This window comes from Scyliorhinus torazame, chromosome 10 (genome assembly GCF_047496885.1).
Source record: "Scyliorhinus torazame isolate Kashiwa2021f chromosome 10, sScyTor2.1, whole genome shotgun sequence".
Taxonomy (NCBI): domain Eukaryota; kingdom Metazoa; phylum Chordata; class Chondrichthyes; order Carcharhiniformes; family Scyliorhinidae; genus Scyliorhinus; species Scyliorhinus torazame.
This window is the reverse complement of record NC_092716.1, coordinates 86,984,648-87,009,837: the sequence shown is the minus strand read 5'-3', so window position 1 is coordinate 87,009,837 and position 25,190 is coordinate 86,984,648. Positions and strand designations below refer to the sequence as shown.

Sequence of the window (25,190 nt, the reverse complement as noted above, 5' to 3'; positions counted from 1 at the left end):
CGCGTGAGGCGTATGCCACGGGGCCTAATCGGTCATGGCGTTCCTGAAGGAGCACGGCCGAAAGGGTTCGGTCGGTGCTTGCTCTTCAATCGCATGCGGGGGCTGTGCTGAGGGCTCTCTTTGAAGCATCCACGGCATCCGTGTGCTGTGGAAGTCATTCCCAAGGTGCCTGTTTCTTGAGAAGTTCGGATAGCGGCGCTGCTTTTGCGGCGAAACCGTCAATGTGGTTTCAGCAGTAGCCACCCAGTCCTAGAAATGACTGGAGGGCTGAGACATTATGGGAAAGGGGCAATTTGACGATCGAGTCAATTCTCTTTTGCTCAACCTCGCGTTTACCATGAGTGATTACTGTACCCAAGTAAATCACATTTTCCTGCAAAATATGGGCCTTCTTGGGGTTGACTTTACATCCAATCTGTTTTAGGAGTCCTAGGAGTTCGGTGAGAAGCAAAATGTGCTCTCCCTTTGTGTCTGTCGGAAGTAGCAAGTCATCTACATACTGGACCAAACAATCGGGTCGGGAAAATTTTGCTAGTCCATTTGCCAGCTGTCGGTGGAAAATGGAGGGGGAGTTGTGGAAGCCTTGTGGAAGGCACGTCCACGTGTACTGTTGTCCCTGGAATGTAAAGGCGAATTTGTATTGGCACCCTTTATCCAATGGAATGGGCCAAAAGCCATTGCCAATGTCCTGAACCAAAAACATTTTTGACTGGAGTCCCTGTTTGAGCATGGTCTCGGGACTTGTGGCTACGGTGGGGGCTGCTACTGGGCTTACTTTGTTCAGTTCCCGGTAATTAATGGTCAGTCGCCATGATCCATCTGGTGTCCTGACGGGCCAAATTGGTGCGTTATTTGTGGAGGCGACTGATCTGAGGACACCTTGATCAAGCAGACACTCTATCACTTTGGAGATTTCTCCCTCTGCTTCTTGGGGAAAACCGTACTGCTTTTGGGGTCTGGGGTCGGGACCTGTAATGGTCACTAAGCCAGCTATCTTGCCACAGTCGTGCTTGTGCTGTGCAAATGCTGCTTTGTGTTGCTGTAGGACTTCCCTAACCTGTTTGTCCTGACTAATGGCTTGAGGGTCGAACCAGATGTCTCCTACTGCGCTGATTCTGTTGGCATACTCTCCAACTGTGAGCGTGGCGGGGGCTCATGCTGCCTTTGCCATTCTCCATACACATGTATTTACCGGATCAAATGAGAGGTTGTGGGAGCTCATAGTCTCCAAATACTGCTGTGAAATGTATCCACAAGCGTCCAGCAAACGCTGTGGGGTGCTCGGTTTTCTTTTGCCTACACTTGTTTAGGCCTTCTACGGGGTCTCCTCTGTTGTAGCCGGTCGCATCCAGGATCGCTGTGTGCATTTCTTGGAGTGTGCCTCCTCCTACATTCTTGGGTCGGGAAGGGCTGCCACAACTGAAGGACCACACGCACCCCGTAATTGGGTCACGGTTAACGGGGTTGTATATAGGAAATCTGATTTTCCTTCTTCTGCGGTCCTGCAGTGTGTGGTTACAGGGTTCATGGGGGTGTGTTCTGCCTTTTCAGTCAGGGGTTGGGGTGCTATTCTTTTCTGGGGTTTTTCTTGCGTACAGGTCCCATGTACATATCGGTGGGCAGTTTCATTTAACTCCTGCCAATCAGGGCCGTTTCCCTGGTCTAACTGGGGTCCAAACGTATTTTGAAACCCATTCTGTCCAGAAAGCAGAGATTGCAATTCTGCAATTTGCTTCCGGCAATTTGCGTGATCTACGGAGCTCTGCCTTTGTTCCGTCGTGGAAGTGTGGAGCGCTCGTAGGGCTGTTTTTAAATCATTGCACTGTTTCTGCAATTGCTCTACCTGTTGCTTGGTTTCTTGTCTTACCAAGACCCCGCGTTGCGTGTCCTGGTAGGCCTTATCGTACTGGGTCTGAAAACTACTCAAATGGGCGAGACAAGACTGGTGTGCCCACTTGGCATCATCCACCTCTGTCCCTCGCTGCTAACTGTTCTCTTAACTCCTTATTCTCCTTCTCAAATTCGCTCACATCTCCCTCACTATTTCTGTCTCTCTCCTCAATTGCTCTACGGAGCGTCCTAACGACCTCCTCTGTGCCTCGCAATTGTGCCAAGCAGGACACGATTGCCATCGGCTTGCGAGCTTTCCCCAAGCTCTTCTTATGAATCCCTGACAGGTTCTCCCACCAAGTATGTCATATACTCCCGGGACCTGTTTTGTCATTGGCGCAGAATTCACTCCAAAGGGACCATCCTTTCCCTTTGAGATATTTCCTGATTTCTTCTTCCCATACGGGACACTGTCCTACTCTACTGGTCGCTGGGACCTCGAATTCTTGGGGTTTATAAGGCGTTCCATTGCCTTCATTGCCATTTTCTCTCTATCTCTGGGTTCTCTACTGAATTTGGAACAGGGTGATGTAAACACGGGTACGGCTTACACTATTTTCCGGCCTACAAAACTCCCGACAGTTTTACGCAACAAAATCTGTCAGGTTTACCTTATATCCCTGTTAGTACGCATGCATTAACACACTTCCAAATCTCGGAGGTTTGATCAGTATCGTTCTCACACTTGTGGTTTTTCTGTTTCCAATTGGATTCAAATTCAAATTTGGGTTCTCTCGGAGTGACTAGGCAACTTCTAGGTCAAGTCCCGTCAGAGGTCGCCAGTAAATGTTGCTCTCTTTGGTTGGCTCTTAATATGGTGGTCAATATGGTCACCTTCCTTAATTCTAATTACGTTTGCTCTACAGTCACCAGGTATCTTTCGGTACCGCCACAAGGTTCAAACCAAATACTGATCAAAGACTCGATACACCAGTTAGTTAGTTCAAAGTCAATGCTTATTTATTTACACACACAGTTAAATATACTCATGCACGAAACTCTACAGACTAAACTATCACTACTGCTAAAGCCTATACTTAACTTTGGGCGCCCACTCAATCAGAGGAACAATGGCCCTTGTTCGGTTCTGAGGCTGCTGGGATTCGACTGGTACAGGGGAACAGCTAAGGTCGTCTGTCTGGTAGCGTGCGTTGACCTTGGACTTACTTGTTTCTGGTGCAGCTGGTGGACAGGTCTCTCCTCGGTGAGAGCCAGGTCCAAGAGAACAATTCTCTTTTGGGGGCTCCTTTTTATACCCAAAGGGGCTTCGCGTGCTTTTGGGTGGGCATTGAACTTGGCCCCAATTAATTGGGCCATTTCTTGATCATTCCTATTGATTTCACCAAATAAACTAGTGGGTGCCCCGATGGCTGGGTGTGTCCTAGGTGGCCGTTGGCCTGCTTTGTTTCGGTCTCCTTTGTTTCGGCGCCGGGGTGTCTGCCTTAGTATCGGTTACTCAAATGTTACTCTTTTGTTCCCGGAGATGGGCCATTAGTATGCTAATGGGCCTACAGTTTTGGTCTCGTCTGAGAGCTGCAGCTCCATTATACAGACAAGCTCTGAACCTGCTTGTTTTCTCAGCATTGTCCATTTTCCCTGCAATCTTTGCAAAGTGTCCATTTTGTAATCGGGAAGTGGCCATCCCAGATGGCTACAATACGCAGTTACTACTAATGTCCCCACCACCAACCACGTTCCATACAAGCTCCTTCAGTCCAGTCCAAGTCCATCAGCTTTAATAAATATCTCACTTCCTCAGCCATCTCGAAAAAACTATCTTAGCCTTGTGCGTAACCCTCGACCTCGCCGGGTACACCACGCCAAACCGCACACCATTCTTGTAGAGTGCCGACTTCACCCTGTGAAAGGTCACCCACCTGCTTGACAATTCCGCTGCGATATCTTTATAGATGCGGATACTGCTGCTTCCTCACTGCACCTCCCGATTATCCTTGGTCCACTTTAAGATCTACTTCTTTGATCGATAGCTGTGAAAACCCGTTATCATCACTCGCAGTGGTTCATTCCCTGGGAACAACGTATTCAGTTGGCCTTGAACCCTCCACCCCCTCAGACCCCACGATCGTAAGATTCTGTCACCTCTACCTATTTTCCAGATCGACATTTGCTCTCAGGTCCTTATATCGTTCCTCCATCCTCCGCAGCTCAGCATCTAACGAGACCATCAGATCGCTGTGCCGTGACAGAACCTCCTCCACCCCTTTCAACACCTCGCATGCTGCCACACAGTCTCCAACGTATTTTCCACCGCCTCCTTTATCGGTAGCAGGGCCTCAACCATCGACTTCCTGAAGGTCTCCATCATTTCCCATCCATGCCTCTCGAAAAATGCTTGCTGAACTGTTTATCAAATTCGACAGTCATTACTTACGCAAGCTTGTCTACGGTGATAGATGTGGCTCCATCCGATGAACTTGCCTCTGCCATCTTAGATCCACTGAGCTCTGCACCTTGCTCGGCTCCTCCGACTGACTACTGCTTCTGCCTTTCTTTTTTTTTTAGAAAATATTTGATTGAAGCATTTGTAATTTTCACAGTTTACAATTTAACACTTCAACATTCCTTAAACAACCACGCGGACCGTGTACTAAGTTGCGAGTCCTTGTCTTACACTACCATGCCTCCCATTTTCCTCCCCCCCCCCCCTCCCCCTCCGGCTGACGTTCAATGTTCCTTGAAGAAGTCGAAGAACGGCTGGCACCTCTGGGCGAACTCCTGAATTGATCCTATCAAGGCGAACTCAATCGTTTCCAGCCTGAGAAACCCTGCAATGTCGCTGACCCACAGTCCTGACTTTGGAGGTTCCGAGTCTCTCCATCCCAGTGTGATGAATGATAACTGTATAACTGTACCTTTAATGTGACGATCCCTTTAAGACCGGGTTTGGAACCCTGGGGGGCTCCGCCCCCCCCTCCGCCGCCCCCCCTCCCCCCCTCCGCCGCCCCCCCTCCCCCCGCCCCCCCCCCGCCCCCCCCTCCCCTCCGCCCCCCCCCCGCACCCCCCCCCCTCCCCCCCCCCCCCCCCGCACCCCCCCCCCCCCCCCCCCCCCAACCCCAGGGAACTGTATATAAGGTAATGTTCAGTGGGCAGCGTGCATTGAGCACACTTCTCGGCAGCTGTCTGGTTCTCTGCTAATTAAAGCCTTTAAATTATCAATCTTCTCTCGAGTCGTAATTGAGGGTATCTCAATTTAATTAGCAGAATACTTCGAGATGGACAGCGGACTAAAGCCGGAGAAGCTCAATCTGGACGCTCGGTCGCCGGAGGCCAATGAAATTTTTAAATACTGGCTCCGGTGTTTCGAAGCCTAGCTGAACTCCTCAGAGACTGCAGTAGACGGACCTCGCAAGCTGAGCTTACTACATGCTCGGGTGGGCCACAGACACTCCTCCGTGATCGAGAAGGCTACGACGTACAAAACAGCGGTCGAAATCCTACAGAAGTGCTTTGTTAAGCTGATAAACGAGGTTTGCTCTCGACCTGCCGCCAGCGTGCTGGGGCAACGTTAGACGAATACTTGGAGAGACTCACCGCGCTCGCCAGGAACTGCGATTATAAAGAGGTGACGGCAGAAGTCCATATGAACTTACATATTCGTGATGCGTTCGTGTCCGGTATCCGATCCACGTACATCAGGCAGCGGCTCCCAGAAGACAGGGCAAAGGATCGCCAAGGCACGGTAACGCTCGCCTCTTCTCTGGAAGCGGCTCACCATAATCTCCGCACGTACTCCGCGGACCTTGCGAAACCCTCTCGATCCCCTCCAGACTCGGCCACGCTACAGGCCTGCGCCGCGCGGCGACCCGCTCACACCGAGGGCACACCGTGCTATTTCTGTGGGCAAGGCCAACACCCACGCCTGCATTGCCCAGCCCGTTCCGCTATCTGCAACGACTGCGGAAAGACGAGGCACTTCGCAAAGGTCTGCCTGGCTGGGCCCAAAGGCCAGAAACAAAAGTCTCATCGGGCCCAGAAATCAAACTCCTGGACCTATAACTGCAACGCGGCTGCGCGCCGGCCGGACACGCCCACTTCTGACGCGTCATCGGCCTCGTGCGAGTCATGGGGGCGGTCATCTTGGCGGCAGCCATCTTCAAAATCCGACATGTGCGACTGATGGCGGTGGACATTTTGTGACTCCCAGCAGCCATTTTGTGAGTCTGACTCAACCGAGGACTCTGACTACCCGCAACTGGGAGCGATCACTCTCGATCAATCACGGCCGATGCACCTGCAGAACTCAATGATGCAGGTCTGAGGCACGATCAATTTGATTGGAGACGAAGATGAATCCAAATTGAGGCTTTATTAGTATCAGATGTGTGGCCTTCCACAGCAGCTGGCGAAATGGCTGCGAGCTGGAGGCCACGCATATTTATAACCTGCCTCCTGGGCGGAGCTAGCATGCAGGGGCCACAGGTGAACCTGTAGTGCAGGTTCTACCGTACAACCTCTAATATCAGAACACAGTGGTTTACCACATTCACCCCCTGTTAAAATTGAGTCCGGCGGGGGTGGTGGATAACTATATACAATTAGCAATTTTTTATATTTACAGAGCAGTAAAAAAAATGTCTCTGGCTATCCGGCGGGCCGGTCAGAGGTTCAGCCGGTCCGGTGCCTTGATTGTTCTTTGAGATCGACGAAGTGGTGACGGCGATGTTGGCGCTATCGTGGTCGAAGTTGACTCCGGGAGCGTGCCGAAATCCTCTTCATCAACGGGGGAGGGCAGGGGAGGACGGACAGTCCTAGGGGGGTGATGGGGGCGGCGGGGGAGGCGAGGGTGGCGCCGGGGGTGGAACCTGCTGGTGCCAGGTCCCTGAGGGAGACGGTATCCTGCTGGCTGTTGGGGAACGCCACGTAGGCGTACTGTGGGTTTGCGTGGCGCAGGTGCACCCTTTCCACCAACGGATCCGCCCTGTGGAACCGCACATGTTTACGGAGAAGCACGGTTCCCGGAGCTGTGAGCCAAGTTGGGAGCGATACCTGGGGAAGGCAAAAAGAAGTTCATGTGGTGTACTGTCAGTAGCAGTGCAGAGTAATGAGCGAATGGAATGTAGTGCATCACGGAGGACCTCTTGCCAGCGGGAGGCCAGGAGATTTCTGGACCGCAGGGCCAGCTGGACGGCCCTCCAAAACGTCCCATTCTCCCTATCCGTTTCCCCGCGGGTTGTAGCTCGTTGTTCTGCTGGAGGCGATACCCCTGGTGAGCAGTAACTGACGTAGCTCATCACTCATGAATGAGGATCCCCTGTCACTGTGGATGTAGGCGGGGAAGCCGAACAGAGTGAAGATAGAATTAAGGGCTTTAATGACGGTGGCAGACGTCATGTCGGGGCATGGGCTGGCGAAGGGAAACCGGGAGTATTCATCGATCACACTAAGGAAATATGTGCGTCGATCGGAGGAGGGGAGGGGGCCTTTGAAATCCACGCTGAGGCGTTCAAAGGGGCGGGAGGCCTTCACCTGGCGCGCGTGATCCAGCTGGTAAAGTGCGGCTTGCACTCCGCGCAGACCAGGCAGTCCTTGGTGATTGTCCTTACTTCCTCAACGGAGTAGGGCAAATTTTGTGCCTTAATGAAATGGTACAACCGAGTGACCCCTGGGTGACAAAGGCTGTCGTGCAGGGTCCGGAGTCGGTCTACTTGTGCGCTGGCACATGTACCTCGGGATAGGGTGTCTGGAGTCTCGTTGAGTTTGCCAGGGTGATACTTAATCTCATAATTATAGGTGGAGCGCTCGATTCTCCACCGCAAGATTTTATCATTTTTGATCTTGGCTCGCTGTGTGTTGTTGAACATGAAGGCTGCCGACCGTTGGTCAGTGAGGAGAGTGAATCTCTTGCCGGCCAGGTAATGCCTCCAATGTTGCACAGTCTCAACGATAGCCTGGGCCACTTTTTCGACAGATGAGTGCCAAATTTCAGAGGCATGGAGGGTGCGGGAAAAGAATGCCACGGGCCTGCCTGTCTGGTTGAGGGTGGCGGCAAGGGTGACGTCCGATGCGTCGCTTTCTACTCGGAAAGGAAGTGTTTCGTCTACAGCGTGCATTCCAGCTTTGGCAATATCAGCTCTGATCCGGGCGAATGCCTGTTGGGCCTCGGCCGTCAGGGGGAAATGAGTGGACTGTATGAGTGGGCGGGCCTTGGCCGCATAGTTTGGGACCCACTGCGCGTAATATGAGAAGAACCCCAGGCAATTTGAGGGCCTTGGGGCAGTGGGGGAGGAAGAGCTCCATGAGGGGGCGCATGCGGTCGGGATCGGGCCCCAGAGCTCCGTTCTGGACCACGTAGCCGAGGATGGCTAAGTGGTTTGTGCGGAACACACACTTCTTGTTATACGCGAGGTTGAGGAGAGTGGCGGTGTGGAGAAATTTAGCGAGGTTGACGTTGTGGTCCTGCTGATCATGGCCGCAGATGGTCACAATGTCTAGGTACGGAAACGTGGCCCGCAAGTCATACCGGTCGGCCATTCGGTCCATCTCCCTTTGGAAGACCAAAACCCCGTTGGTGATGCCGAAGGAGACTCTAAGGAAGTGATATAGCCGGCTGTCTGCCTCAAAGGCGGTGAATGGCTGGTCCGATTTACGAATGGGTAGCTGGTGGTAAGCGGATCTCAGGTCCACCATAGAGAAGACCCGGTACTGTGCAATCTGGTTAATCATGTCAGATATGCGTGGGAGGGGGTACGCGTCGAGCTGCGTGTACCTGTTTTAATGGTCTGGCTGTAGTCCACGACCATTCGGTTTTTCTCCCCAGACTTAACCCCTACCACCTGAGCTCTCCAGGGGCTGTTGCTGGCCTCGATGACGCCCTCCCGAAGCAACCGCTGAACCTCGGACCTGATGAAGGCCTTATCCTAGGTGCTGTACCGTCTGCTCCTGGTGGCGACGGGTTTGCAATCTGGAGTTAGATTGGCAAAGAGGGAAGGAGGATCGACCTTTAGGGTCGCGAGTCCGTACACAGTGAGGGGTGGTAAGGGTCTGCCGAATTTAAGGGTCAGGCTCTGGAGGTTGCATTGGAAGTCCAGGCCGAGGATAAGTGCATTGCAGAGGTTCGGGAGGACGTAGAGGCGAAAGCCGTGGAACTCTATGCCTTGGACTGCGAAGAGGCCCTTCTTCCCGCAGGCCTTACAAAAGGCCGCGTGGGCCGGGCAGCGTTGGCGGGGGTGGGGAGGTTTGCTGGCCGCAAAAATAGCATCGGGGCCCCCCGGAGATCACTGGCTGGCGCGTAGCGCAGGTGTATTGGGGGGGGGGCGCTACCCCACCGAGGACGACCGTATCCGCCGCACCACCGCCGGAACTGAGAAGGTCAACACGGACAATCAGACCACCCAAAAGACTGAACATGTAATTCCACTTCACCCCCGATGGACTATGCGTTTTCTTTAAACAGGGGGTGAATGTGATGAATGATAACTGTATAACTGTACCTTTAATGTGATGATCCCTTTAAGACCGAGTTTGGAACTGTGGGGGACTCGCCTCTGGCTACGCCCCCCCCCCCCCCCCCCCCCAGGGAACTGTATATAAGGTAATGTTCAGTGGGCAGCGTGCAGTGAGCACACTTCTCGGTAGCTGTCTGGTTCTCTGCTAATTAAAGCCTTTAAATTATCAATCTTCTCTCTCAAGTCGTAATTGAGGGTATCTCACCCAGCAAAATCCATCTCTGGGCCACCAGGGAGGAGAAGGCCAGATCATCGGCCTCCCTCCCCACCCTGGGCCCCCGGATCTTCCGATACCCCAAATATTGCCACTTCTGGACTCAGAGTCACCCTCCCTTCCAGGACCTCTGACATAACGTCCGCACATCCCTGCCAGAATCCCCTCAACTTCGGACACGCCCAGAACATGTGCACATCATTCGCCGGGCTACCCCCACAGCGTCCACACCTATCCTCCACTTCCTCAAAAAATCTGCTCATCCGGTACTTCCACATTTCGTAATTGTATTCTTTCTTGCGCTTTTTGACATCCTCACACAAAATACTCTTGAATGGGACGAGTCTGACCACTAATTACTCCCAGAAACCAAGTAAAAAGAACCAAAACCAACAACTCTGGTGGGAGCTACCTTACTTGCGGCCTCCTTCGACATGTCGCCACCTGAAGTTCCAATGATTGAGTTCAATCAATTTGAAAAGGAGAAAAAATGCAAAACAGATTCCAGATTTAGCTAGAATGCAATAAGCCCAATACTGCATACAGTAAATTGTTAATAGACAAGGCCAATGGGGGCTGTTCAAAAAAAATGTAATCCGATACAGAAACAGTTATCCTCCTTAGTGGCAAGAGCTCGACTCGTCACAAATCCAGCAACGAATAGCTGAATAGGAAGCATACATCATTAAATGAAAGAAAAAGCTTACAAAAAGCACAGATCCTGGCGAATGATAGAAAAACAAGACAGCAGAGGAGAATAAAACAAAGTAAGAGCTGCAAATAGAGATTATGAAGAGAATGTTGCAAAGGATTTAAAAGTAAATACGTTTTTTTGTAATTATTTGAGGAAAAAAAAGAGGATGGTCAGGTGAAATGTGAATCCCTTGGAAACTGAAAGTAATATTGTCAATGAAAAAAATAATTAGTAGAACATGTTGATTAATTTTGTTAGTATTTACAGTAGAGCAATAACAGCTATCCTAAGAAAACTAATATTGAATCAAGAGCAGGCCCTCACCAAAATGAACGTTAAAAAAACAGGAATGAAGAAATTAATGACACTAAAGAGTGGCAATTCCCCAGGATCAGAGAGTTTCCGTCCAGGAACTTAAAGGAAGATGGGGTGTCATTCTCCGACCCCCCCAGCGGGTCGGATAATGGCTGTTGGCCGCGGTGAATCCCGCCCCCGCCGGTTGCCGATGTCTCCGGTACCGGATATTCGGCGGGGGCGGGAATCGGGCCGCGCCGGTTGGCGGGCCCCCCCGCTCGATTCTCCAGCCCGGATGGGCCGACGTCCCGCCAAGAAATTGCCTGTCCCGCCGGCGTAAATTAAAGTAGGTATTTACCGGCGGGACAAGGCGGCGCGGGCGGGCTCCGGGGTCCTGGGGGGGGCGCGGGGCGATCTGACCCCGGGGGGTGTCCCCATGGTGGCCTGGCCCGCGATCTGGGCCCACCGATCCGCAGGTGGGCCTGTGCCGTGGGGGCACTCTTTCCCTTCCGCCTCTGCCACGGTCTCCACCATGGCGGAGGCGGAAGAGACTCTCCCCACTGCGCATGCGCGGGAAACTGTCAGCGGCCGCTGACGCTCCCGCGCATGCGCCGCCCCGACATGTCATTTCCGCACCAGCTGGCGGGGCAACAAACGCCATTTCCGCCAGCTGGCGGGGCGGAAATCCCTCCGGCACCGGCCTAGCCCCTCAGTGTTGGGGCTCGGCCCCCAAAGATGCGGAGCATTCCGCACCTTTGGGGCGGCGCGATGCCCGTCTGATTGGCGCCGTTTTGGGCGCCAGTCGGCGGACATCGCGCCGTTTGGGGAGAATTTCGCCCCAGATTCCAAACTTATAATCTTCCAAAATGTTGTTAATTTGAAAACCACTACTTTGGATTGTAAAATTGAGGTCAATTTGCTCTTTAAAATGGTGAGGGGGAACCAAGGACACAATGTTACATCCCCTACAAACAGGCAGGGGTGGCCATAAAATATCCCAGTCCTTCCTAACACTCCCTTTGCCTGCCCTGTCTGCGATTTTATATGGGGCAGGCAAGACAGAGGTCAACATGTTAACCTTTGAATTTTGCTCGGCATTGAGTGGGTGTGTTGAGCATCATGTTTACAAAAAAACTACTATGCCTCTTTCAGCTTCTTTTCAGAGGCATTTCAGCACCATTAATGTTGCTTTTTGAAGCACATATCTCCATTAAGAATAGTTCCTTAAAACATATCTCCATTACTTTTTTTTCCTTTTGTTTTTAAATTTAGAGTACCCAATTAATTTTTTTTCAATTAATGGGCAATTTAGTGTGGCCAATCCACCTAACCTGCACATCTTTAGGTTGTGGGGGTCAAACCCACGCAGAGACGGGGAGAATGTGCAAACTCCACAAGGACAGTAACCCAGGGCAGGGATTCAAACCCGGGTCCTCAGCGCCGCAGTCCCAGTGCTAACCACTGCGCCACCATGCTGCCCCCCTATCTCTATTACTGTACATGGCAACTTCAACTATCGTTGACAGTCATTATTCCTAGCATCTTCTGGTGTAGTTTTAATCTTCAACGAGGTACTAAGTACGAGAATACATGTTCATGAACTAAAGCATAACATTAGTTGTGAAATATGCTAATTCATCTGCAATATATAGATTGAATGCTGCCGATTTTACTGGTTTTCTGTATTTTTAAAAAAGTAATTTTACATTATTCCACAATAACTTTTGCAATGTGATTAAAATTGTTTTTATTATTTATACCTGTAGAATTCACATTGACGCAGGGCTTCAGAAAGTGCTGGAATTTTACATTCTTCTATTTCTTGGCAAAGTAATGGCCATTCTCTGCAATTTTTAAATGAATAAATAAAGAACAATTATAGGATAAGCATGAATGACTTGTTGGTCTTTTGCAATTAATGTAATATTTAGAACATTATTTCATAACAAAGAAATAATATTGGTTTTGTCATTTTATTTATCCTAGGTCATATAACGATGCCTACAGTGCAGAAGGAAGCCATTGGGCCCATTGAGATGGCGCTAACCTTCCGAAATAGTACCCTACTCAGGGCCATTCCCCAATGCCTCAACCCCATCTAACCTGCACATCTTTGGACTGAGAGAGGAAACAGGAGCACCCGGAGGAAGCACATGCAGACAAAGGGAGAAAGGGCAAACTCCACATAGTCACCCAAGGTCGGAATTGAACCTAGTGGTGCACAGTGTGGCACATTAGAAATTTTTCAAATTAGATTGTAAGAAATTGTTTCTTAAAATTGCATTGCATCATTTCAAACATTAATCAAGAAAATGCTGCAATGAAGATGTTAACATACTAAACACTTACTGACACTTGCCTTCGGCTGGAGAATATAAAGTTCGCCTTGAGAGCATCTGTGGAGGGTTTGCCCGGTGATGGCAGCCGTTCATTGACTTTTTTGAGAACAATTAATATGTCAGCAGGGAGGGGGGGTTAAGAAAAAAAAGGAGGTAGGGGAGTTGGGGAGCGGGAGGCGGGATGGTGGGGTGTTAGTTTAGTTGGTTTGATAATCTGCAGCCCTGTTGGTTTGTTTTGTTTTATGGTTGTGCTTGATGTGTAAATATATAAATGCCTCAATAAAATATTTTAAAATAAAAAGAAATGCTGTAGTAAAATAAAATGCAAGGTTCACCAATTTTGTCTTTTACATCATGAACTAAAATTGATAATTATCATAAGCCTCTTTGCAACTATCCTCATTTATCTGTCATTCCATCATACCATTCACCAGTATAAAACCGGTAGCAACTCAAAAAAAAAGAATTCTTTGAGGAGGTAACAAGGAAGTTAGACAAAGGAGAACCTGTGGATGTGATCTATTTAGATTTCTAGAAGGTCTTTGACAAGGTGCCGCATAGGAGGCTATTAAATAAGTTAAGAGCCCATGGTATTAAGTGTAAGATACTGGCATGGATAGAGGAATGGCTGACTAGCAGACAGTGTGGATAAAGGGGTCTTTTTCAGGATGGAAGCTGTTGACTAGTGGTGTGCCTCAGGGATCGGTGTTGGGACCACAACTTTTCACAATATACATCAATGATCTGGAAGAAGGAACTGAGGGCACTGTTGCTAGGTTTGCAGATGATACAAAGATATGCAGAACGACAGGTAATATTGAGGAAGCAGGGGGGCTGCAGAAGGACTTGAACAGGCTAGGAGAGTGGGCAAAGGACTTCCGGTGACGGCGGGCGGGAGGCGGCCGCACAATGGAGGGCTCCCGTTCAGCAACGGCATTTTCGGGGCTTTAAGCCCGGTCCCAGAGTCCACGGAGGCGGCAGAAGCAGGGAGAAGGCACGGAGGAGGCACAGTGAAGACACAGGAGGAAAAAAAGGACAAAGAAAAATGTCAAGGGTGAGCAAGAAAACGGCCGGAAAAAAAACAGCTGAAGATCCGTCGGGGAGCGGAAAGGTCACTGCGGGGTCACCAAGGAAAATGGAGGCTGGAGCACCAGGGAAGGCCGCACTGCTTACGGCTGAAGAAATAACGAAGGTGATGACTGCGGAATTTGAAAAGCAGTTGGCGCAGATTGCGAAATGCATGGAGACAGTGAGGAAGGAGATGAGGGAGGTTGTGAGTGTGCTGGTGGAGGAGGCGGTTTCCCCGGTGAGGACGGAGATGGCGAGCACAGTGGCGGAGGTGCGAGAGCAAGGGGAGGCGCTGAAGGAAGTGGAGGGGACGTTATTGCAGCACGGTGATCAACTTGCCTCGATGAGGAAAGAGATGGGGAAGGTGATGGATACTAACAAGGATCTGCGAGGAAAAATGGAAGACCTGGAAAACAGATCCAGGCGACAGAATTTGAGGATTGTGGGGCTGCCTGAAGGAGTTGAAGGACCAAAGCCGACTGAGTATCTTGCCGCGATGTTGGCAGAACTATTGGGGAGGGGGAGGATCCCTCCTGATATGAACGGGATCGGGCTCATTGGTCGTGGAGGCCTGTACCAAAGGCGAGTGAGCCGCCACAGGCAGTGACTCTGTGCTTCCGTAGGTACAGCGTGAAGGAGACGGTCCTGAGCTGGGCCAAGCAGAAGCGGGTGGTGCAGTGGGCTGGAGCTGGTATACGTGTATACCAGGACTTTACGGTGGAGCTGGCAAGGAGGCGGGCTGCCTTCAACCGGGTGAAGAGGGCACTGTACATTAGCAAGGTGCGGTGCGGCATTGTATATCCAGCGAAGCGGAGGGTGACTTAAAAGCTCAGGGACTTTTATTTTGAAACGGCGGAAGCAGCGGAGGAGTTTGCGAAAGCAGAAGGACTGTGGCAGAACTGACAAATTGAGGAATGGCCATGTGCCGATGTAACCTCATGACTGTATTTTCTTCTTTTTTGTATCACTGCGCGCGGGTGTAGAGACTAAAGGAGCCAATGTGGTATATATTTGGACAAGGGAAGGGACGGGACTTTCACTCGAAATGAGAGTTCTTTGGGGTGTAGGTAGATATGCGGGGTGTGTGTGCTAAAAGGGGACCTTTGGGCTTTCCTAGGGCCGGGCAAGTGGGAAAGGGATCCGGGCGGGGGTCTCCACGCTGGCCGGTTTAAGCGGCCAGTGAACGGGAGTGAGGTGGGGGGAGGGGCTGCGGCCATCGGAGCCTGGCAGAACAGGGTCCGAGTGGTCTAGCCGGGGGTGGAAAGTTGGGGGGAAGGAACCGAGGTTGGGAGGAGGAGTTTTACAAGAGGCAGTGGACGGGAGGAGCTGGAGACCTGGGGGGTGGGGGGGGGGGGGGGGGGGGGGGGGGGGGGGGGGCGGGGGGGGGGGAGCTGCGTAAGATTAAGGGTGACTACGGGTAATCCCTGATTCCTTTTTGTCATTTGTTTATGTAAACATGCGGATTGAGGTTTGGGGTTGGTGGGCAGATGGGATCATTGTTATTATGACATATCTTGCTGATTATTGTTTATTGTTGATGGATGTAAATATGGGAGAAAATGTGAAAAAGGAGGAGAATTTTTTAAAAAGGAGAGTGGGCAAAGAAGTGGCAGATGAAATACAATATAGAAAAATGTGATATTATATACTTTAGCTTAAACTATTTTCTAAATGGGGAAATGCTTAGGAAATCAGAAGCACAAAGGGAGTCAGAGTTGAAGATTCTCTTCAGGCTAATGTGCAGGTTCAGTCGGCAGTTAGGAAGGCAAACGCAATGTTAGCATTCATGTCGATACAAGAATACAAGACCAGGGATGTACTTCTAAGGCTGTATAAGGCTCTGGTCAGATCCCAATTGGAGTACTGTGAGTAGTTTTGAGCCTCGTATCAAAGGAAGAATGTGTTGCCTTGGAAAGGGTCCAGAAGAGGTTCACAAGAATGATCCCTGGAATGAAGAGCTTGTCATATGAGGAGCGGTTGAGGACTCTGGGTCATACTTGTTGGAGTTTAGAAGGATGAGAGGGGATCCTATTGAAACTTACAGGGCAGAATTCTCCCCCCCTATGCCGGGTGGGAGAATCGCCGGGGCGCCGTGCGAGTCCCGCCACGCCACCCCGGCACCCGATTCTCCCACCACCCCCAAACCGGCGCGGCGAAAATCACGGCTGGCCGCTGGAAGAATCGCTGCTCACCGTTTGTAACGGGCGAGCGATGATTCTCTGGTCTGGATGGGCCGAGCGGCCTGCCCAACACGACGGCTTCCCACCAGCGATGTCCACACCTGGTCGCTGCTGGCGGGAACAGAGCAGGAACGCTGGGGGGGCGGCCTGTGGGTGGGGGTTGGGGTGTTCCTGCACCGGGGGCCGCCTCAAAAGGGGTCTGGCCCGCGATCGGTGCCCACCAATCGGCGGGCCAGCCTCTCTGAAGGAGGATCTCCTTCTTCTTGTGGGGCGGCCTCGGGAAGGACAGCAACCGCGCATGCGTGGATTGGCGCCGGCCAACCCGCGCATGCGCGGATGACGTCATTTACGTGGCGCCGGCCACGTCATTTACGTGGCGCCGCTTTTACACGGCACCAAGGCCCGGCGAGCGTAAATGATGCGACGCTGCTCCTAGCCCCCCGGGGGCAGGAGAATAGGGGGCTGGGAGCGGCCTCCAACACCGGAGTGAAACACTCCGGTTTTCACTCCGGCGTCGGGACTTAGTCTCCCGATGGGAGAATTGCGTCCACAGGATACTGCATGGCATGGATAGAGTGAACGCGGAGAGGATGTTTCCATAAGTAGTAAAAACTAGAACTAGAGGGCACAGCCTCAAACTGAAGGGGGAATCCTTTACAACAGAGATGAGGAGGAGTTTCTTCAGCCAGAGGGTGGTGAATCTGTGTACTCTTTGCTGCAGAAGGCTGTGGAGGCCAAATCACTGAGTGTCTTTAAGACCGAGATAGATTGGTTCTTTATTAATAGGTTCATGATAAGGAGGTTGAATGTCAAGGGCGGATGGTTAGATTCTCTCTAGTTGTAGGTGGCCTGGCACTTAAGTGTCAAGTAATATAATGCCGCACATCTGTGCAAATCTGAATGTTATCTGGATCTTACTGAATACAGACACAGGCAGCTTCATTATCCGACAAGTTGCAAATGGAAATCTAGAGCAGGCTTCAGTACTATAGCACAAATATTATCAGGGCCAATAGGCTTTGCTGTATCCATTGCTTCAAGCATTTATTTTGAGGTGAAAATTGGTCGTCGATGAGAGGACATGTCCTCATCCATCGACCTTTTCTGTCATGCTTCATCTAATGAAAGCCCTTTGGAGATCACTATGGGTCTGTGAGAAGGCAGATCACCTTGTCCAATAAGGAACATGAAACGTGCCATTAAGGACCTCTCAAGTCCCAGTCACAGCCTCCTATATTAAAAAAAGAGTCCCAAGTTCCAAATAGCAACTTATATAAATTTGGCAAGCAAGACTGATTCTGTATATCATCTCTCTGTCCTTTAGTCATAGAATGACTACAGTGCAGAAAGAGGCCATTCGGCTCATTGAGTCTGCACCAACACTTTGAAAGACCACCCTACCTAGGCTAAATGCCTCGCCCAGTAATCGCACCTTAATTTAGCATGGCCAATCCACCTAACCTGCACATCTTTGGACTGCGAGAGGAAACCGGAGCATCCAGGGGAAAACCCATGCAGACAAGGGGAGAATGAGCAAACACCCCACACACAGTCCCCAGAGGTCAGAATTGAACCTGGATCCCTGCCGCTCTGAGGCAGTAGCGCTAACCACTGTGTCACCCGAATATCAGGTGTGGCACCCGAAGGTTTCTCAAAACAAAAACATGAAGAGTGTCTACTGATTAATAAATTCAATTAGACATGCAGGCCCTATAGTGTAAAATTATTTGGTTACCAATATAATACTAATGGTTAAAATCTAACTTTCAAAATAAATTAAAATCTAACTTTGTAAGAATCTAACAACTTAATTAGATACTCGTTGTAGAATGGCAAAGTGGGAAAAAGGGCACATATAGAAAAGATACTATGGTGGAATCTGTGAGAAAACCGCTGGAATGTCGATGTCTCTCTCAGGGATAAGAAATCACGAGATGGAAAGCTTTGAGATATAATAGTACATACGAAGGACATCATTTACATCCATATTCATGGCTAGCAATAGCCACATAAACTATCCTGGCTGCTCAAGGAAAGCATGCTCACACACACAACTAAAGATGATGAGGGAAAGCAAGTGATTATTGTAGAAGAGCCAGAAAAAAGGGGTGGGACAGTGGTTAGCACTGCTGCCTCACAGCATCAGGAACCCAGGCTCGATTCCAACCGGCGGTGACTGCTCGTAATGACTTGCACGATCCCGGTCTTGTCCCCTGTCTAGTCCAGTTAGAATTTTACAGGTTTCTATGAGACCCCCCTTCATTCTTCTGAACTCCAGCGAATACAATCCTAACCAATTCAATCTGTTCTCGCACGCCATTCCAGGAATCAATCTGGTAAACTTACACTGTGCTACCTCTAGAGCAAGAACATCCTTCCTCAGATAAGGAGACTAAAACAGCACAGAATATTCCAGGTGTGGTCTCACCAAGGCCTTGTATAATTTCAGCAAGTCATACTGCTCCTATACTCAAATCCTTTCGCAATGAAGGCCAACATACCATTTGCCTTCTTTACCGCCTGCTATACCTGCATGCATACCTTCAGTGACTGGTGTATGAGGATACCTAGGTCTCGTTGCACATTCCCCTCTCCTAATTTATGACCATTTAGATAATAGTCTGCCTTCTCATTTTTGCTACCAAAGTGGTTGACCTCACATTTATCCAAATTATATTGAATCTGCCATTCATTCACCCATTCACTTAACTTGTCCAAATCACACTGGAGGATCTCTGCATTCTCCTCACAGCTCACCCTCCCACCCAACTCGGTGACATATGCAAGTCTGGAGATATTACATTTTGTTCTCGCATCTAAATCATTAATATATATTGTGAGTAGCTGAGATCCTGGAACCGATCCCTGCGGTACACCACTAGTTACTGCCTGCCGATTTGAAAAAGACCCAATAATTTCTACTCTTTTGTTTCCTGTCTGCCAACCAGTTTTCTATCCGTCTCGGTGCACTACACCTACCTAATCTCATGCGCTTTCATTTTACAAGCTAATCTCTTATGCTGGTCTTTGTCAAAAGTCTTCTGAGAGTCCAAGTATACCACATCCACTGGCTCCTCCTCATCAACTCTACTATTACATCTCGAAGCATTTCACTAGATTTGTCAAGCATGATTTCCCCTTCATTAATCCATGCTGACTCTGTCCGATCATGCCACTGTTTTCTAAGTGTTCTGCTATAAAATCTTTGATAATGGATTCTAGAATTCTCCCCATTACCAACGTTACTGGTCTCTAATTCCCTGTTTTCTCTCTACTCCCTTTTTTAAATAGTGGAGTTACATTAGCTACCCTCCAATCTTCAGAGACTATTGAATCCTGGAAGATGACTACCAATGCACCCACTATTTCTAGAGCCACTTTCTTAAGTACTCTGGGGTGTAGATTATCACACCCTGGGGATTTATCAGCCTTCAATCCCATCAGTTTCCCCAACACCATTTCTCTACTAATATTGATCTCCTTCAGTTCCTCACTAAACCCGGCATTCCTCAACATTTCTGGTATCTGATTTGTGTCCTCATTTGTGAAGACAGAACAAAGTATGTATTTAGTTGCTCAGATATTTCTTTGTCTCCTATTATACATTTTCCCGTTTCTGACTGTAAGGACCTACATTTGTCTTCACAAATCTTTTTTTCTTCACGTACCTATAGAAACGTTTACAACCAGTTTTTATGTTCCCTGCAAGCTTACTCTCGTACTCTATTTTCCCTTTCTTAATTAATCCTTTTGTCCTTTGCTGAATTCTAAACTGCTCCCAGTCCTCAGACCCGTTGTTTGTCTTGGCCAATTTGTATGCTTTTTGGATCAAATGCGATCTCTAATTTCCCTTGTAAATCATGGATTGGCCACCTTTCCCATTTTACTTTTGTGCCACATGGCAATAAACAATTTGAGCAGTTCCCTCCCATAGTCCAAAGATGTGGTTAGGTGGATTGGCCATGCTAAATTTGCCCTTAGTGTCCCTTAGGCTAGGTGGAGTTACAGGGATAGGGCAGAGGAGTGGGCCTTGGTAAGGTGTTCTTTCAGAGGGTTGCTGCAGACTCAATAGGCTGATTGGCCTCTTTCAGCACTGTAGGGATTCTATGAAAAGAGACCCTCACAATATCTTTGTGCAGCAGTCAGAAATCATCCAGAGACACAATAAACAAGACAAGATACATGAGAGAGGAAGAGGCTTGAAGGCCCAGACCAAAGCTGTGAAATAAACCATTTGTGTTCTCTGCTGTCCAGATCTTGGCATGGGTAGTATCATCTGCATTAAACTGTAAATCATCATCCAGGTTTATTAACATAGTTTATCTGAGAACTTAAAAACATGTCCTGGCTTTGTCTCACTGGTCAATTCACAACAAAGCTTTGCTGCCAAGTCTATTCCTGCTTTTAACGGGTGCATGACTCCAAAATCTTTACAATAGATATGAATCTATGGATCCACTGGAGCCTCCCATTTAGGCACAGTCCTTTATCCCTCTAATTGATGCTTGTTACAGAAATTCCAGTTGACCCTCTCCATCGGTGCTGAGTGCTTAATTTGAACTTCCTACTGACTCCCAGGATCTGATACCCACAAAATGTGTGTTTCTGAAAGGTGCTTGCTGGAATGTTTTACTGGAACCTTCATAATAGGACTGCTTCTTGCTATTACCTGGTGCCTGTTACAACTTGAGGTGTAGTCCTTTACCCAACTTATTTTTCACCTGCACGTATTTTGAGGAACAGAACAACTTTGTGAGCTTTACATAATATCTGCAATGAGGCAAAGGAAACTTTTGTCTGGCCATAAATTATTTGACAAGACAAAGGGGGCTGTTAAAATGGCAGGGTTAGAGTCAGAGCTTTGCAGATGGCATTATTGATGTGCTACATCTCAGGCCGAGTGCTTGATTCATGCAAAGTGCAGGTGTGTATCATCTATAAGCTACACTGCAACAACTTGCCAAGGCTCCTGCAACAGCATCTTCCAGAGCAACGACCGTTGCCACCTGGAAGCATAAGGGCAGGAGACCCATGGGAACTTCATTATGTGTAAGTTCCCCTCTTCGTCACACACAATGCTGTCTTGGAAATCTATCGCTGCTCCTTCACTATTGCTGGTTCAAAATCTTGGATGTTTCTCTATGACAGCACTGTGGGTGTACATACACCACATGGAGCAGTTCAAGAAGGCAGCTTCTCAAGGATAATTAAGGGTGGAGAATAAATGCTGATTTTGCCAGCAAAGCTCACATACCACAAATGAATTAAAAATGGTATTCATGCCACTGAGTGGGCACCCTTTATTCAAACCTAGCTTGACACTCCTCAGTCCAATAAACCTCTTGTACATTGTTCCCATACCAAATGGATTTGGGAGGCTGTGCAGACCCTCCCATATCTGCTGTCAGCACATACTCTCAGTAAAAATAGTTCCAAGTTTTTTGGCAAGACTGCATATTGTTAAGCACCTTCTACACCACTCCAGCATATTCCCCATTAGCTTCTCCAGCTGATATCAACAATTGTTAAATTGAAAGAATTTTGTGCTTTGCACTGTGGATTGAGACCTTATACAAGTTGTTGTTGTTTCCAAACTTATAACAAATAATCAGATAACATTAGGTCAGTTAGATTAAAAACTCCAGCCTGAATGAAAGGCAAGTGTTTAAAATACTGGAACACCTTCATTACTATGTTGATCCGTTACTCGACATTCAATGGCTAAAACATGAAGTAATGCTCTCACTTGAATCCTGATGGTATATGCAGCTTGTCGAACCGCAGAAAGTTGATAATATGCCTGAACATCTGACCATCTCCAATAATGAAAAGTGTCTTGCCATATGCAATCCATTGTGCTTTGCTGCGATTATATAGTAGTTCTGGATACTAATAGGCAAAATATGGTCATCACATTATATGGTCATAATTACATTACATTATATGGTCATAATTCAGTAAACAACTATACTTTTGAATTATAGATTTAAAATAAATTCCTATGGATTAAGGTTAGCAACTATTTGAAATAACATCAAATTACTGCCAATTTTGCACTGGGAATCCATACCAGAAATCCACTGTTCTTCTGGACAAGAAAGTACATAGGATTGAAAGCATATAAACAGGCTATTCAACCTTTGCACACCAGCCTCATTCCACTTTCCCCCATTTTGACATAAATCTATTCTTCTATTCCTTTTTAGCTCATGTACTTATCCAGTTATCCAGTTTCCTTTAACTACATCGATACCATTTGCCTCAACTGTTTAGCACAGGGCTAAATCGCTGGCTTTGAAAGCAGACCAAGGCAGGCCAGCAGCACGATTCAATTCCCGTAACAGCCTCCCCAAACAGGCGCCGGAATGTGGCGACTAGGGGCTTTTCACAGTAACTTCATTGAAGCCTACTTGTGACAATAAGCAATTTTCATTTTCATTTCATTTTCAACTACTTCATGTTATCACATGGGAGTGGCAAATTATTCACTGTAAGTAAATTGCAAGATACTTCCAGGTATGCACTCCCAGTAGTAGTCTCCTCCTCAAGGTACTATATCCTAGGAGGGAGTTGGCAACCATGGACTGAGGACAACAATTTGGGCATAATTAGATACTAGATAGCATACTGCAACCATTTTAAAACCTATTCCACCAATTTACTGGACAAGTTGAATTCTTCAATTCAGACTATAGAATTGCCAAGTGTATTAGATATTACAAGGACACCGAGTCTCTGAGAAGCCAGTTTTCAGGCAGAAAAACTGCATATGCTACAATTCAAGGTCTATTCTACAATGTGTAACAAGGTATGATTGTGGTGGCCCCAGTCTGTCAGCTGATAGCAACAGGGAGATTATTTGATGGCAACACCCTGTGTTAACCTGACATGGCCTAGTTTTGAACTCAATTAAATTGGATATTTTAATGAAAGAATTAGACACTTTCAAATCAAACTGCAGTCAAACTTCAGATAGGCTGTTGGGAATTCAAACTTGACCAAAGTCAATACACAACCCACAGACCAACTGCCAGAAAAATAACTGGAACACACCCAACAATCACCAATCAGGAGATCATCGCACACTATTGATATGCACCGGTCGATTGTCCATGGCCCAGATCAAGCCAGGATCTCGGCACCCAGAGTTTTTCCTGTTACCTTATAAGGGAACGTTTATGTGCAGACCACACCGCCAGAGATGGATACCTGGGCTGGGCAGATAACTGTCAAATGGTTATCAACCGGACCATTGGGTGCTGGGACTCTGTCCCGAGGCCTCATTGGCAGAAAGCCAGAGGTAATGGCAAAAGTGTACAAAGGTAGAGGGAATAAAAACAGGCACCTGTGGCACATCAGCAGTGAAGACTCCATGCAAAGACAATCAAGGCATCAGACCAGAGGCAGAAGGAAGCAACATGCAAAACCCACCTTCACAAGGGTGGACACTGAGAGACTCAGAGAATTGGGCCCACGGCTCAACTGAAGTCACCTTTAGTAGTATAACAAATCTTGGGAATCTTTAGTAAATGCTATTGGGTTAATTTAAGGGTAAATATTGTTGTTAAATAAAGTTGGGTTGATTTCATACTTGTGTTGTCCTTTGTTGTCCTTGCTAATAAAAACATCTGGATAAAACTTTAATTAAAATACTTGCATCATGGACTTCCGGTGGTGGCCATGTGAGGGTAGGTCGTGAATACGGCAGCTCCCACCGCAAACGGACTTATGGGCCCATTTTAGGAATTTTAGCGGAATCCCCTCGGTGAACTTCGGCGGGGCAAGCAACGCTTGAAAGGTTCCCCGCATCAGTTTATGGACGGGACCAGAAGTAGGGCGGCGAAGCAAGCGAGTGCCGAGAAGCGGGTGGAACGGGCACGGGAACACAAAATGGCGGCCGGCTCGGATCAGGCAGCGTGTGCCCATTGGTCAGGATTTCCTCAGAAGCTGTTTTGCAGAACTAAAAATGGAGATGCTGGCCCCGATGAAGGCCTCAATGGAGAAAATGGTTGAGACCCAGAAGATGAAGGAGAAGGCGATCAAGGAGATCGAGAAAAAGGTCTCTGATAACGAAGATGAGATACTTGGTCTGGCCGTCAGGGTGGAGGCGCAGGATGCCTTGCATAAGAGATGGCAGGAGAGATTGGAAGACCTTGAAAACAGGTCCAGGAGACAAAACCTGCGAATTCTGGGCCTCCCTGAGGGTGCGGAGGGGTCGGATGCGAGTGCATTTGTGACCACGTTGCTGGGGACTCTGCTGGTGACGGGGGCATTCCCTTGGCCTCTTAAACTGGACGGGGTGCACAGAGTCCTTGCAAGGAAGCCCAAGACTAACGAACCGCCGAGGGCAATGGTGGTACGATTTCATCGCTTCTCAGACAAGGAACGTGTCTTGTGGTGGGCCAAAAAGGAGCGGAGCAGCAAGTGGGTAAACAGCGTAATTCGCATATACCAGGACGTGGGACCAGAACTGGCCAAGAGGCGCGTTGAATTCAACCGTGCTAAGACAGCCCTCCACAACAAAGGGATGAAGTTCGGGCTGCTGCATCCGGCAAGGCTTTGGGTCACGTATCAAGACCGGCATCACTACTCCGATACACCGGACGAGGCGTGGACATTTATCAAACAAGAAAAGTTGGACTCGAGCTAAATGACAAGCCACACTTTGATGAAACGCTCTGGTGGAGATGTGTAACATGATGCTGTCCTAACATAAATTGGGAGTAATGTTAAATGTTTGAGGGGGCTGGGGAGGTGGCTAGAAGGAGCTAAGTTATGTTGTTTCCCTTTTTGTTCCCTGTTTCTCTGGCCATGCTCTCTGCGTTTGCTGAGTTCAACCACAGAGGGGGGGGGGGGGGAAGAGGGGCCCTATATTTAGGGCTGCTCTTCAGGCATCTGGAGCCGTTTCTATGGTGGGGTGGGTTAGCACCCAGGGTTTGTTTATTGTTTAACTGAGGGGGAAAATATTCTTTGGGGGCTGTAAAGGCAGTTAAATTGGGCTTTCCATGGGATGAGAGGCCCGAATAACGAGGCAACAGGATGATT

At 48.7% G+C, this 25,190-nt stretch overlaps 1 protein-coding gene across 2 annotated transcripts in view; it reads right to left on the bottom strand.

Moving 5' to 3' along the window:
* The window catches only part of LOC140430716 (BTB/POZ domain-containing protein KCTD19-like), a 200,582-nt gene that overhangs the window by 88,369 nt on the left and 87,023 nt on the right, over positions 1–25,190 (bottom strand). For both annotated transcript variants that reach the window (XM_072518382.1, XM_072518383.1), the window contains 2 exons: positions 21,892–22,034; positions 12,319–12,402 (listed from right to left, as the gene is read on the bottom strand). In XM_072518382.1, coding sequence (XP_072374483.1) covers positions 12,319–12,402; positions 21,892–22,034 — 227 coding nt within the window. The remainder of the gene's footprint in view (positions 1–12,318; positions 12,403–21,891; positions 22,035–25,190) is intronic.